The sequence below is a fragment of the Schistocerca serialis genome, chromosome 9 (genome assembly GCF_023864345.2).
Source record: "Schistocerca serialis cubense isolate TAMUIC-IGC-003099 chromosome 9, iqSchSeri2.2, whole genome shotgun sequence".
Lineage (NCBI taxonomy): Eukaryota > Metazoa > Arthropoda > Insecta > Orthoptera > Acrididae > Schistocerca > Schistocerca serialis.
The window spans coordinates 50054300-50068851 of record NC_064646.1 but is presented as its reverse complement, the minus strand read 5'-3'; the positions used below and the strand labels follow the sequence as shown (position 1 = coordinate 50068851).

At 42.3% G+C, this 14552-nt stretch overlaps 1 protein-coding gene across 1 annotated transcript in view; it reads right to left on the bottom strand.

Moving 5' to 3' along the window:
* The window catches only part of LOC126418826 (protein argonaute-2-like), a 341336-nt gene that overhangs the window by 212238 nt on the left and 114546 nt on the right, over positions 1 to 14552 (bottom strand). Inside the window, exon 8 of the mRNA XM_050085806.1 lies at positions 1648 to 1778. Within this exon, the coding sequence (XP_049941763.1) occupies positions 1648 to 1778 (131 nt within the window). The remainder of the gene's footprint in view (positions 1 to 1647; positions 1779 to 14552) is intronic.

Genomic DNA, 14552 nt, shown 5'->3' with positions numbered 1-14552 from the left:
GTTTAAATATTCGGTCTACATGAGTTTTGGAAGTGCAAGACCATATGCTAGAATTGGATGTATTAAACCAAAATACATCATCCTCATTGTTTGGGAATTAACGTATGGAGCTATTCTTATTAAAACATACAGGCTAGATGATAGCCTTGCACACACATTGTCAATTTGTTGTGTCCATAGTAGTTTGCTATCTATGCATATACCTAGGAATTTACATTCACTGCAGATTTTCCCTACGATATTACTATCTTGGGAATCAATACAAGTTTGCAAATCACCAACATTGACGGGGATTATATTTGTTTTTTGTAAGTTGACTTTTAGATTGTCATTTTCAAACTTTTCCTTTGCAATATCTAAATTTTTTTTTTTTACTGCTATGCTGGGATTAAGAATATCATTCCCCCAACAAAGGCCTGAAGTGTCATCTGCATACATTGTAATGAAGGTATCATTTTTTACTATCTTTGGGAAGTCATTGGCATAACATATAAAAAGGAAGGGACCAATTATCGATCCCTGAGGCACACCAAATTTAATACTCCTGACTTTTGATGTATAACTTTAAATATGATGTGATGAGGTGCTATAATTTTCCACTTATGCCATCTCTGGCCAGTTTTGACAGAAGTACCTTATGATCAACCCTATCAAAAGCCTTTGATAGGTCTAGGAAAACTCCAGCTACTTGCATGCCTTCATCAATTTTGTCACGAGCTTTCAGTATAAATTGAAGTGTTGCAGTCATGGTGCTATGGCCACTTCTGAAACCATGCTGAAAATTTTTTCAATTATCTTGCTAAAAACGGAAGTTAAGGCGAGTGGTCTGCAATTTTCTACTAGTTGTTTATCATCTTTTTCGTAGAGAGGTTTAACAATGGCTAATTTTAGTATGTCAGGGAACACTCCTTCTTTTAAGACACTATTTATTAGATGCACCAAAGGATAAGCTAGATTGTTTTCGCACTGTTTAAGTAAAAATGGAGAAATTTCATCCCATCCAGCGGATTTTTTTGTTTTTACATTCTCTGATGAGCTGCAAAATATCCTTGATTTCAAGTTAATGGAGTTGATTAGCTTCAGAATATGATCTAAATTATTTTTGCTTTCTCAACTTGCAATACCGAGATACTAATAATAATAATAATAATAATACAACTGCACAGGCAGCTAATGTAACTGTTGCCAATAAGGCTACCATTAATACTTGCAGAGCTTTTTGCATTGATTACCCAAGCAACATACATATTTAATAACTTCAGCTACTGCTGGAATACACTTTTGTTGCCTAGCTTTTGTGTTATCCATAAGTTACCAATATTGGTGAGTGTTGCTTTAGCTTTTGATAGTATCATTTACTGTAGGGAATAACGTATAGAATTCCTGTCCTTACACAAATGACAGTAATTTGAGTAAATGCTCTAGCATGAAGTGACAGTATCATGAGTTACACACAAAACAGAGGAAACACAAAACTTTTGAAATTTCAGGGTATGCACTCAAACACACTAAAAATTCACTGAGCAAACATTATTGATACATCAACAAAACAAACTGATGATTTTGCTCAGATTATTTAACTATAACGTCACAGAATACAAAAAAGTGTGGGAGTCAAAGCAGTCACATAGGTCAATAAATACATACCATCAACATTCAAAAATGGTTTCCAACCAAGGATAACACTTTGATAAAATCCCAACCACATATGCATTCCATTTCCTAGTGGGAAAACTTGTTTTGGTGGTGTAAAAAATGAGCGACCAACTTGAGTAAACCTGGAAAGATTTTTTTTTTTTTCGTGAACATAATTATGGATACATGAAATATTACAAGTCATTTCTAGTTAATTATTAGCTATATATACAAGTAGTAATAATTCTGGTAAAACTTTCTGCATTACCATGTACGCAACTGTTTATGTACCATAAGAAATAAGGGCAGCATTGAGTATTTAACATTACTACAAGAAACATACAAAATACATGACTAGCACGTACATGCATAAAAGAAGACAGTGTTACTGGGAAGTTCACAAACATTTTCATGAATAGAGGCATGAGCCTTGCCCAGTAAATGAAAAATCTCATTCTGAAATGAATTTTCAACCTGCAGGAGGGTGACTGCTGGTATGACACTTCTTTTTAGTGATTCCATCTGCTTTATTTATCTCTTTGTTTGTTGTCCTCGGTGTTGACATACTGCGTTGCTAAACTGGCTGAAAAATGGGGATTGTGTGTGGACACTGACTACTGTAAATAATGTAGCTGACAGATGCATGTTACGTTTCACAGTCTTTCACTATCACGTTTCTCAACCCCCCCTCCCTTTACAACCCCTCACCCCTCAATAATACACAGTTATTTGCCCAGTGCACTGTTGTTATAGCTTTCGATAAGCCTCATTAATAGTTTTCAGGTGAACCTCCACATACTCCTACAATAGTTTCCTGTGAATATCTACGAGCAGTAAAACCTAACCAAAAGTTCACAGCTCTTGAAGAACAGAAAGGTATGCTTGGAAACAGTCACTGTCTTTGTTTTTACACAAAGCCTATTGTGTAACACTTATTTCACGCATGCATTGTTGTTGTTCTAACCAACACAGGTTCCTTGTGTGAAACTCGACTGTGGACTGATTCTCTCGTGAGCAAAAATCAGGCCCTTATATATCATCACAATAATAGGTGCTGGAACTACACATTGTTTAAAGTTAAATTTACAGAAATTACAATTAAAACTCATTAAGTTAACTGAATACATCGGAAAGTTGGTTCTTTTTAACAGTTTGTTCTACTGCAAGAGTTAGGCCGAATTATTTGTATAAATCGTGAAATCGACATATATATAGTTATGGAAACAATACTTTTGACAAAACTGTTAATTACTTTGGAATTAATTAAGGGCTGGCTTTGCTAACATGTTTTCGAACAGAGCTACATAAATCCTTTAAGATTACTAGTATTTCGTCTTACCAAATCTTTATAATTAGTATAGAATTTGTATTTTTTTATATGTCAACAATAGAATTTAAGTTACAAAACAATTACTGATTTCACCCTATAATTAAAGGTACTAACTACGGATAGTCAAAATAAATTAGAAAATCAATTACATAGATAAAGATAATCACAAAATTAGATCTGGTGTTATATTCTTTAAAACTGAGGGCCAATCTTTCTCTTTTATGAAAATGCAGATTATATTTACATATGTTAATGTTAATTAAGCCAAAATGAAAAAATGAATTTTAAGGATGCAGATGACAAAACGAGGGTGCTTTGTCACAACTTCCTGGCAGAGTAAAACTGTGCACCATAATGAGGCTTGAACCCAGAAGGCAGGAGAAAGGTATTGGCTGAAGGAAAGCTGTGAGGGTGAATTGTGACTCATGCCTTGATAGCTCAGTCAGTAAAGCATTTGCACACAAAAAACAAAGAATCTGGGTTTGAGTCCTGGTCCAATTCAGAGTTCTAATCTACCAGGAAGTTTCAGGATGTCATATGTTCTCACTTAAGCAACACACTGGCCAACCACCAACTTACAGCACATTTAAAGAACCCTGCTCTTCCTCAGAACAAAACTCCGACATAGCTCAATGTGACCCAAGACAGAATTTTAAAGTTATAGGCAAAATCTAATGAGACACAGTGAGACTGAGAATTAGGAACAACCTTCTGCAAAAACTTCAGTACCACATGGGAATTCTTAATCTCCACCCAGTGTGTTTTATTTCTGAGTCTTGCCTATTCTGCTGCATAATTTAGTGCACCAGTGTGGCTCATGGTATCCTTGTAAAACAAGTTGACATAGAACTACGACACACCATGCGGATGTTATCTGGAACAATAACACTTAAACTTACATATTGGTTTCATATGCTTAGCTCTACTTGATGACAAGGATCTAGTGGTCTTAGCAGGAAAAAAAATGCAACAGTGCTATTGAAGTCAGAAGACTACTGACCAAAGATTGACACTTTACTGCAAGATTAGGGAAGGATGCAACATTATCTGTGACACGCAAGACCAATGATCCATTCAACAACTCAGAATTGGATAGGAACACTATCTGAAGGCTTTACCACAGGACTCTGGTGCCACAACAACTATATGGCCTCCCTAACGTGCACAGAATGGGTTTCCACTGTGGCCTGTACTGAACATAATAAAGTCACCAACACACACGATAGCCAAACATCTGGCACAGCTGCTTAAACCTCTCGCGGGTCACTGCCCACAGCATGTCAGGAGCTCCACAGAATTTGTGAAGCTACTAGTCAACTTTGATGTCAAGTGACTTTTCACCTGTGTACTGTCGGAAGTTTCCTTAGCTCTATTTGAGGGACATTGCAATGAGCACACAGTCAAAAGCTTTTGAGTTGAAGTAACCACCACCTATTTCAAATGATGTGGTAAATTCTATAATCATATAGATGTGTTGCCACGGGTTACCCTTTACGGCCGGCCGGAGTGGCCATGCGGTTCTAGGCACTACAGTCTGGAGCTGAGCAACCGCTATGGTCGCAGGTTCGAATCCTACCTCGGGCGTGGATGTATGTGATGCCCTTAGGCTAGTTAGGTTTAATTAGTTCTAAGTTCCAGGCAACTGATGACCTCAGAAGTTAAGCCACATAGTGCTCAGAGCCATTTGAACCAATTTTACCCTTTACATCCAGGTATTGCTAATCTCTACATGGAGCACTTCAAGGATTCAGAGGTGAATACCATACACTTAAAACCAAAAGCATTCTATAGATATGTAGACAACACCTTTGTGATGTGGTTATGTTGTGTCGGTAGCTGGGCCGACACCGTGAAGTTGAGATGGCTGAAAAGGCAAGCTAGACTAACGCAGACGGTCGTGAAGTACTGGAACAGGATACGTAATTAATGTTAGGAAGAAAAGTACGGAGCAGGTTTAATACTTAACTTTACTCAAACATTGTGGTACATCGATCTTGACGATACACAGGAGACTTTAAGTACAATCACTGTAGGGCTAATGGCGCCTTGCTAGTTCGTAGCCATTAACTTAGCTGATGGCTATTCTGTCTCTCGGCTAATGAGAGAGAAAGGCTTCGTACATCTGGTCGGTAGCTAGGTTCTCGTACAACTGGGGCGAGTGCTCTCTCGTATCACGAGACCTGCCTTGGTGGTGGCGCTAGGTCTGCGATTACACAGTGGCGACACGCGGGTCCGACATGTACTAAATGGACCGCGGCCGATTTAAGCTACCACCTAGCAAGTGTGGTGTCTGGCGGTGACACCACATTCCTCCCCCGCAAATCGGCGAACGGTCGTGTGATAAGGCTTCCGCCCGCCGTGGGGAGGACCACATGTTGACGTATGCGATGAGGTGGGGAGCCTAACAACAGGCGAGGCTGTGCCACCCGCACCCGGCCATTCGGTCCGAGGGGAGCTAGGAAACGCCTGAAAAACTAGTCCAGGGTGCACGTCAACATGCGGTGTATGCGCCCGTAAAGAGACAGGAGGGACCGAAGGATCAACCTCCATTGCGTCGGGGTAGCCGACGCGCGATGACGTCATGTGGTCCGGAGCGGGCGGGAGTTCCATGGCGGAGGACAGCTGGTCACGGGAAGCGATCGGCGGCGCGTGACCCTGGGAGGCGCTTGGCGGCTGCAGCGAAGCGTCGAATGCGGGCGGCGCCGGCGGGAGAACAAGCGGCGGCGGCGGCGGCTGCTGCTGCTGCTGCTGCGGCGGCGGCGGCGGCGCGTCGCCATGGGGCAAAATGGAAGGCATCGTCGGTAACACCTGGGGATGAGGCGAGCCAGTAGACGGGTCCCCAGGGCGCTGACCGGACGGCTCCGTCGCTGAAAGCAGACGGGGAGCGGCAGAACCCGAGCGACGACAGAGGCGCAACGGATTGAGATGCCGACGCACCTCACCAGAGGCCCCCAAAACCAAATACATCGCGCGGCCGAGGCAGCGAAGAATGCGCCCTGCGAGCCAACGCCGTGAACCTCGATAGTTGCGATAAAATACAACGTCGCCTGGAGCAAAAGCAGGAGTCTGCCGCTGCACAGGAACCTGATGCGGCGGATGCAGCAAAGACATCAAGGTGCGATGAGGACGACCGTGGAGCAACTCAGCCGGCGAGCGACCATCTCGGGGCTGAGAGCGATACGAAGACAAAAAGAGCAACAATGCGTCCTCCCGAGAATGCGACTCTTTCAATTTCAACATCTGTGACTTGAAAGTCCGGACCAATCGTTCAGCGGCACCGTTGGACTGAGGCGAAAACGGCGCGGATGTCAGATGTTGAATACCATTGGCCTGGCAGAATGACTGAAATTCTGCGGACATGAATTGTGGGCCATTGTCAGAAACAATAGTCTGCGGAAGACCTTCAATGCAAAAGATAGCAAACAACGCGTGGATGGTGGCGGAGGACGTCGTGGAAGACATCCGGACAACAAAAGGAAAATTACTGAAGGCGTCGACCAGAACCAACCATCGAGCATTCCAGAATGGACCAGCAAAATCAATGTGCAAGCGTTGCCAAGGGGAAGTGGCTTTTGGCCACGCAAAGACTTTCCGCGGCGGTGCGGATTGTTGTTCGGCACACGCCGGGCACGAAGAACACATATTCGTAATCGCAGCATCGATTCCGAACCAAGTACAGTGCTGACGAGCAAGTTGTTTCGTTCACACTATACCCCAATGTCCTTGGTGAAGAAGCCGTAAAACAGAGGACTGTAACGAACGTGGGACCACGACTCTGGACTGATCATTATCAGAACGCAACAACAAAACACCACGTCGAACAAAAAGTCTCTCCTTGTGAGCAAAAAATCGGCGAACCAACGGATCCTCGATCCGAGACTTTGACAAAGGCCAATGCGTAGCAACAAAACGTAAAACAGTAGCAAGGACAGGGTCAGCAGCTGTGGCTGTAGCGACACGACGAAAATCAATCGGAAACGATTCGACCACTTCATCGGTTTCCGAATCAATGAACATGCAAGCAAGTTCGGAAGAATCGAATGCTTTATCCTCAGCAACAGGCAAACGGGACAACGCATCGGCGTTTCCGTGCTTAGCAGTGGACCGATACAAGATATCGTAGCGGTACTGCGAGAGGAAAATAGACCAGCGAATGAATTTCTGCGCTGTACGTGGAGGTACAGGCTTGGTCGGATGAAAAAGCGATGTCAAAGGTTTGTGGTCGGTGATGATGGTAAAGTGACGACCATACAAGAAATCATGGAACTTAGTAACACCAAACACGAGAACCAAAGCTTCTTTCTCTATCTGTGAATAATTTCTTTGCGCAGACGAGAGCAATTTGGACGCAAAGGCAATAGGGCGATCATGGGAGCCAACTTTGTGCGCAAGCACAGCACCGATCCCGAAATCCGATGCATCTACCATCAACAAAAGGGGTTTCTGGGGATCGAATGGCGTAAGGCAAGTATTAGAAAGCAACGCCGATTTCAACTGGCGAAAGGCGCGTTCACATTCCGTCGTCCAGACGAACGGAACACCTTTACGGCGTAAGCGATGAAGCGGAGCTGAAAGAGAAGAGGCATTGCGCACATTCACTCACACCTTGTGATTCTACATTGTGCAATGTTCTTGCGACCTCCTGACGCAATGCGTGGGGAACATTGCGCGCTCTGAAAAATTTCGGTTGCGCGTTTCCTTCCAGTTCCAAATGTGCTTCATAGTTTTTAGCGCAACCTAAGCCCGGTGCAAAAATGTCTGCAAATTCGTCACACAGCCGAGAAACACTGTCTGTAGGCACAGTCTGATTCACTGATAGGACCTGATTTACAATAGACATGTTAAACAACTGAAATAAATCTAGACCAAACAAGTTCACAGCAGAAGAAGAACGAAGAACGTAAAATGACACAAGTTTTGTTTGTCCCTTGTATGTTGCAAGAAGGCTGCACTGTCCTAACACAGGAATTGTCTGTCCGGAATATGTAGTTAGCTTAACATTTGCGGAACGCAACAGAGGTTTGCCCAGTTGTTTGTACGTGTCATGATTGAGCAATGAAACTGCAGCTCCGGTATCGAGCTGGAATGGTATCACTGTGCCGTCAAAGTCTAAGTCCACAAAAAGTTTATTGTCCTGCTGATGACAAGAGCGACTGTTTTGTGCAATTGGAACAGACACTGGTACAGAATCACTTGCTAATTGACGTGATTTCCGGCGACGTCGACGCACAGTTTTTGTGGGACGAACACAGTCACTGTTAGAGAAAGTGGCACTGGACGAAGCGGAATTAACGACATGAATGTCCATAGGCGAAGGTCCACGAGCCTGAGTGTCCTTGGTTCGATTCCGGCGCGAAGCAAAGGGCCTGGAATGATTGTGATTGTCTGATCTGAGCTTTTTCTGGCAAACACTTTGAACATGTCCTTTCCTATTACAGAAAAAGCAAATAGCTTGGCGTGACGGGCAATGTTCACGCGAATGTCTAGTAGCACACCGCGGGCACGATTTCACTACATTTGTGGGCTGGCGCGGCACACGTGGCTTAGCGCGCGGCGGCAGCTGTGCGGACGTGCGCGAGGCCCGGTTACCGGGCCGCGCAGCGCGTCCAGCGGGCCGGTTAATGTTACACACGGCTGGCGAAGTGTCAAAAGATTCCTGAGCACAGTCAAGTGTGTCCTGTCTATCCAATATGTCTATCACTTGTTGAAGGGAGGGATTAACTAGTTTCAAAATTTGCTCCCGTATGCGAACATCAGAAACGTTCTGTGCAATTGCATCACGCACCATTGTATCTGAATAAGAAAGACCACAGTCACATTCAAAGGCACAGTCCCTAGTAAGTCCTTGCAATGTTGCTACCCACTCCCTATTAGTTTGACCGGCCGTACGTTTTGTACGAAAGAACGTATACCGTTTTGCAACCACATTAACTGTTTCTTTGAAATAGGCATCTAATGCAGACAAAATTTCCTCGTAGGACAGAGTTGCTACGTCGCGTCGGGGAAACAATTTCACTATCACACGGTATGTGGACACACCGACACAAGAAAGCAAAAACGGCTGCCGCTCTTTACCTTGAATTCTGTAGGCTGCTAGATGAAAGTTGAACTGGCGAGACCACTCGTGCCAGGTCTCATCGGCTGCCACGTATGGTCGAAAGGGAGGTGCAACAGCGTTTAGTGGCAGCGGTAGCGAAGAAGCGGCGGCGGCCGCATCGGTTTGAATGGTACGTTGACCCTGGACTAGCTGTCCAAGGGCATCCAGTAACGCCTGCGTCTGCTGATTCTACAAGCGATAAAATTCGGACAGTACATCTGGAGAATGTGGCGAAGCCATGACACAATTAAATGTAAGCAATCAGAAAGAACTCATCCCATCCTCGTCGCCAATGTTGTGTCGGTAGCTGGGCCGACACCGTGAAGTTGAGATGGCTGAAAAGGCAAGCTAGACTAACGCAGACGGTCGTGAAGTACTGGAACAGGATACGTAATTAATGTTAGGAAGAAAAGTACGGAGCAGGTTTAATACTTAACTTTACTCAAACATTGTGGTACATCGATCTTGACGATACACAGGAGACTTTAAGTACAATCACTGTAGGGCTAATGGCGCCTTGCTAGTTCGTAGCCATTAACTTAGCGGATGGCTATTCTGTCTCTCGGCTAATGAGAGAGAAAGGCTTCGTACATCTGGTCGGTAGCTAGGTTCTCGTACAACTGGGGCGAGTGCTCTCTCGTATCACGAGACCTGCCTTGGTGGTGGCGCTAGGTCTGCGATTACACAGTGGCGACACGCGGGTCCGACATGTACTAAATGGACCGCGGCCGATTTAAGCTACCACCTAGCAAGTGTGGTGTCTGGCGGTGACACCACAGGTTACATGATAAAGAAAACCTAAAGGAGTTTCTACATCATCTTAATGGTATACACAAAACACAACAGCATCAAGTTCACCATAAAGACGCGAACCCTATTCTTCTTGGGCATTTTGATCACGAAAAGTCTGGATAGTACTTTGGGACACCCAGTCTGCAGGAAGAAGGTGCACATGGACCTCCACCTTAATGCTCAGAGCTGCCACCATCCAGTACAATGCAACTCGGTGCTAACCACCTTAATACTTAGAGCCACGTCTACCTGTGAGAGGAAGAGCTCACTGAATGAGTTGTAGCACCTGCAGCAAACTTTAAGCAGAAATGGTTACAACAACACACAAATACAATGCACCTTATAGACAGATAAGAGGAGGGAGGACGAACCAGAAGAAGAACTACAACCCAAAGTTGTGGTGTTCCTGCTGTATGCAGGGCCGCTGAAAGCCAAGATCACGAGAATAGTGGGGAAAAAATCAAATGAAGACTGTTTTCTGCACAATGCAAAAAATTAAGAGCATGCGTGGCTCAATTAAAGACTGTCTAGGACAGCAAACACTGGGCATTTAGAGTATCGAGTGCAAATATCGGTTCAAAATGTGGGATGCTGCACATCGGACAGACCTGGCAATGTCACCTTACAGAAACATTAAGAAAGACACAGAAACAGTAGACTATGGCAGACACACAAGTCCACAGCAGCAGAGCATAGTATCAATGAGGAACACAACTTTGGTTTTGAACAAACACAGAAGCTATGCAGCACCAATGTGTTCTGGGACTCTAATGTCAAAGAGGCAGCCTGCACAACAAGCTAATAAACCATGGAGGAGGATTTCAGCTCAGCACACTGTGGGACTCCACAATTATGAAAATGTGACAGCAACGTTCCATTCTGAAGGCAAAGCAGCAGTGGACAGAATGGACAGGCATCAGAACTCATTGCTTGCACCAGGCACACACCATGTTCCACCACCCCCAGCCACGCCACGTTGCTCCACCACCAGCGTGGCAACCTCTTCCGGAAGCACTTGATTGGCCCACCCATAGAAGATGTCAGCAGTACAGTGGCTATGTAGATATGAAGAATACAACATCCAGACATTTCACCTGAAAATGATGGGTACAAAACTCACTGAAACGTTGCGGGAAGACAACACCACCACTCGGCTGATCACCCAATAAGATTTTATCAATAAACAAGTTAATCATAAACAAATAGTAGAGCTGGGTGTGACATGAATCTAAGATTGCAGATGAACCAAAGAGGTGTTTACTAGATTCTATATGTTTGTGGAGTATTATTGCTCAGAACTTTTGTATTGAATTGACGAATAATTTTTCCAGTTATTAAAAAATACTTTATTTTATTCCACAGCCAACCCACTTTTTAGTGGAATCCGAAATTGACATACTGAATGCAACCAAACATTGTACATAATGATATGCGACTTTTTAAATAATTTACATAATAGGAGTATAGGAGTTCTGACCTGGAAAATCTTTCAGTGTACACATTAAAACCATAAACAGCTTACATTGTGTTATTGCAAAGCAAATTAGAAGTGATGTGCCCAATAACTTCACAGGAACAATGGGCACATTGTGATTAAATTAAACGTTCTGGCATGCTCTAGCATTAAAAGGAATTTGCCCTGTTGGAAATTTTAAACTGCATGCTCCACTAATGAAAAGCTAAACATTTGGTTTAATGAAATAGTAAAATACATGCAGTGTATGCCAAGATCACAAGAATGATGGAGAAACATCAAATGCAGACTGTTTTCCACACAATGCAGAAAATTAAGAACATGCTTGGCTCAAGTAAAGTCTGGCTAGGACAGCAGGAACCAGACATTTAGAGTGTTGAGTGCAAATGTGGGATGCAGTACATCAGACAGACAGAGCAATGCATCTCACAGCACCATCCGAAACTTACAACAAACGTTTGACTATGGCAGACAGACAAGTCCTCAGTGGCAGAGCATAGGTCAATTGTAAGTTACATTCTCTAGCATGAATGGGCAGAAATTTGAACACAAAAGGCTGCTGTCATGGATGCAACATGGACTGATTAAAAGATAAGGACATCTTTACTAACAAGTGAACACAACCATAAAACTGCAGAGCCCCTTTAAAGAAAGCCATGAATAACGGGATGGAATATATCTGCGAAACTTGCTGTATTTCTACAAGTTCCATATTCTTCTAGAAAATGGGTTCATCTGAACAACCAAAACCAGTCATGCAGTAAAAAAAAGAATTTTTTTCTACAATCAAAGAAGAAATACTGAGATGACAACTTAGTGAAAGATGGGTAAACAATATATATATATTATAAAATTAAGGGTCCAAAAATGAGTCCCAGTACAATCGAGGGAGTTTATATGGTGTGATAGCCCTCTACTCCCATCCAAGAAGAGGGTTCCCAGCTTTGTCTGAAGGGTGTGCTTTTGAAAATACAAGGGCTGCGAAGTTTTGTCCTCTAGAAATTTCTAAAACATTTCAGAACATACGAGAGTATTCGAGAGCATTCCACAACATTTCAGAATGTTCTGGAATGTTACACAATGATCCAGGATGTTCTGGAATGTTTGGAAATAGTTAGGAACATTCAAGAAGATTCCAGAATGTTCAATAATATTGTAGAACATCCCAAATCACTGTGAAACATTCCAGAACACTCTCGAATGTTGTGGAATGTTGTGGAGCACTGTGGACCATTTGAAACCTTTTTGGTACTTCCTGATTATTTGCGACTGGTGGCGCTACCCGTTGGTAGGGGTACATTAAGCAAAACCTGTCGTGGGTTCAAATGTCAGTTTCTTATCAGCAATGAAGGGAGGAAATGAAAACTAGTGCAGTGAGTGAATAAAACCAAACACGGAAGTGAGAGTAGTGAAAATAATATGATGACTGAATATAAATCGAAAATAAAGTGTGTAAAGTGTGTGAAGTGTGCTTCATGTATTTGGTACTAAAACGTTGATTTGATTTATATTTTAGACAATGCCCAAACATAAAAGAAGAGGAGATCTTGCCAGTTCTGAACCACAACAGGCGAAAACAAAGAGAACAGTGACAAAACAAAACAGACGAAGAGCGCAAAGCACGTTTAAGTTCCCAAAGAACAGTTTAAGTTACCAAAGAACAACAATGAGCACCGTAAGAAGCAGGAAACTGAAGAACAACAAAGTGAATGAATTGAAGAATCAAGAACTGAGATACAATCTTAGAGTTAAAGACTGTAAACTCGAGCCAGTCTTGAAAATATCACCCTACAAGGATTGTGGATGAGGACAAATCAACGGTACAACCTAACAAATGAAGCATTCCACTATGATCTGATGCAACAACACAACAAAAACAAACATGTCATAATTGGAAAAATGGATAACATCTGCAAATTTTGCAATGCAAAAATATTCAGTAAAGAAACATGTGGATTCTGTTCCATGAATGGAAAAATTCGATTACCACCACTGGAAGCATCTCTGCAGGAATTTTTACATTACACGACTGAGGAAACTCCAGAATCAAAACACTGTCTTCAAAATATAAAAGTGTACAATGCCTACTTCCAAATGACTTCTTTTGGTGTCACTTCAATCAATACTAACAGAGAAGAAATTGATTATGGTTTCCATCTGCAAGTATATTTCATCAGAAATGAAGAAACAGAAGCTAATCAACAATGAACAAATAGCCGTGGATTGAGACAAGAAGTAGTCCAAGACATACAGAGGATCTTACACAAATACAATCAACTCTTTCACATATTTAAAACAGAACTAGACCAAACAATTTCTGATGACTCAAAGTAGACATCATAATTCTGGACAACAAAATCACAAGCCGTGACATAATAGTACAACAAAGAAGAGGAGGACAACAAGGTATAGGCTATTTTCCTGTGTTAAAAATATGGTTCGGATTGTCATCATTCTGATTGATTATAATATTTTAAACGGCATTTACGGTCAATATTCTCACAAAATCTGTTATTTTTATGTAATTAAAGCTTAAAAATTATTAAATGTCAATATTTGGCCACATGATTGAAAATGCTGTTATTGGCTGATGCTGTGGTGACATCACAGTCTAGAAGTATGTACGTGTGTTATAGGAGCATTACCCAAAGTTATGAGGTTTTTATGTACTTCTTCTGCAAACAGTTTAGCTATTCAGTAATAGAAAATGCTATTACAACTTTTAAGTAACAATAGAAAGGAATTTTGTGTACACTGATAGTGGAAGCCTTGCGAAAGTTGATGCGTTTATGCTCCATCCATTTAGAGTGGTGATATGTGCAATGATGGACATTCTTTTCCCTACTCCCTGCAACATCATTAAACTTGCTCACAACTAATGAACTGTAGAAATTTTGCAAATGGATCTGTATATTACCGCTAGATTGTCAACAATCAGTCACCAGCTACGACCCAAAGCACAATAAAATTATTCTTGGCTAAACTTAGTGCTGATTTTCTCTGTATACACTTGGAAGAGATAATGCACTCGGCTGGTATTCAGTGACACAACAGATAGCATTTCTGACTGCACATAAGGAGGTCACATGTTGGAATCCTGGAAAAGTCATATATTTTTAAAAGTTTTACATGAAATATGAAAATAGTGTTAGCAAGACCTGATTGTAGCAATTGTTTTGATTTGTGATGTACAGTATATAGCTTCACATTAGTTTTAGTTTGAA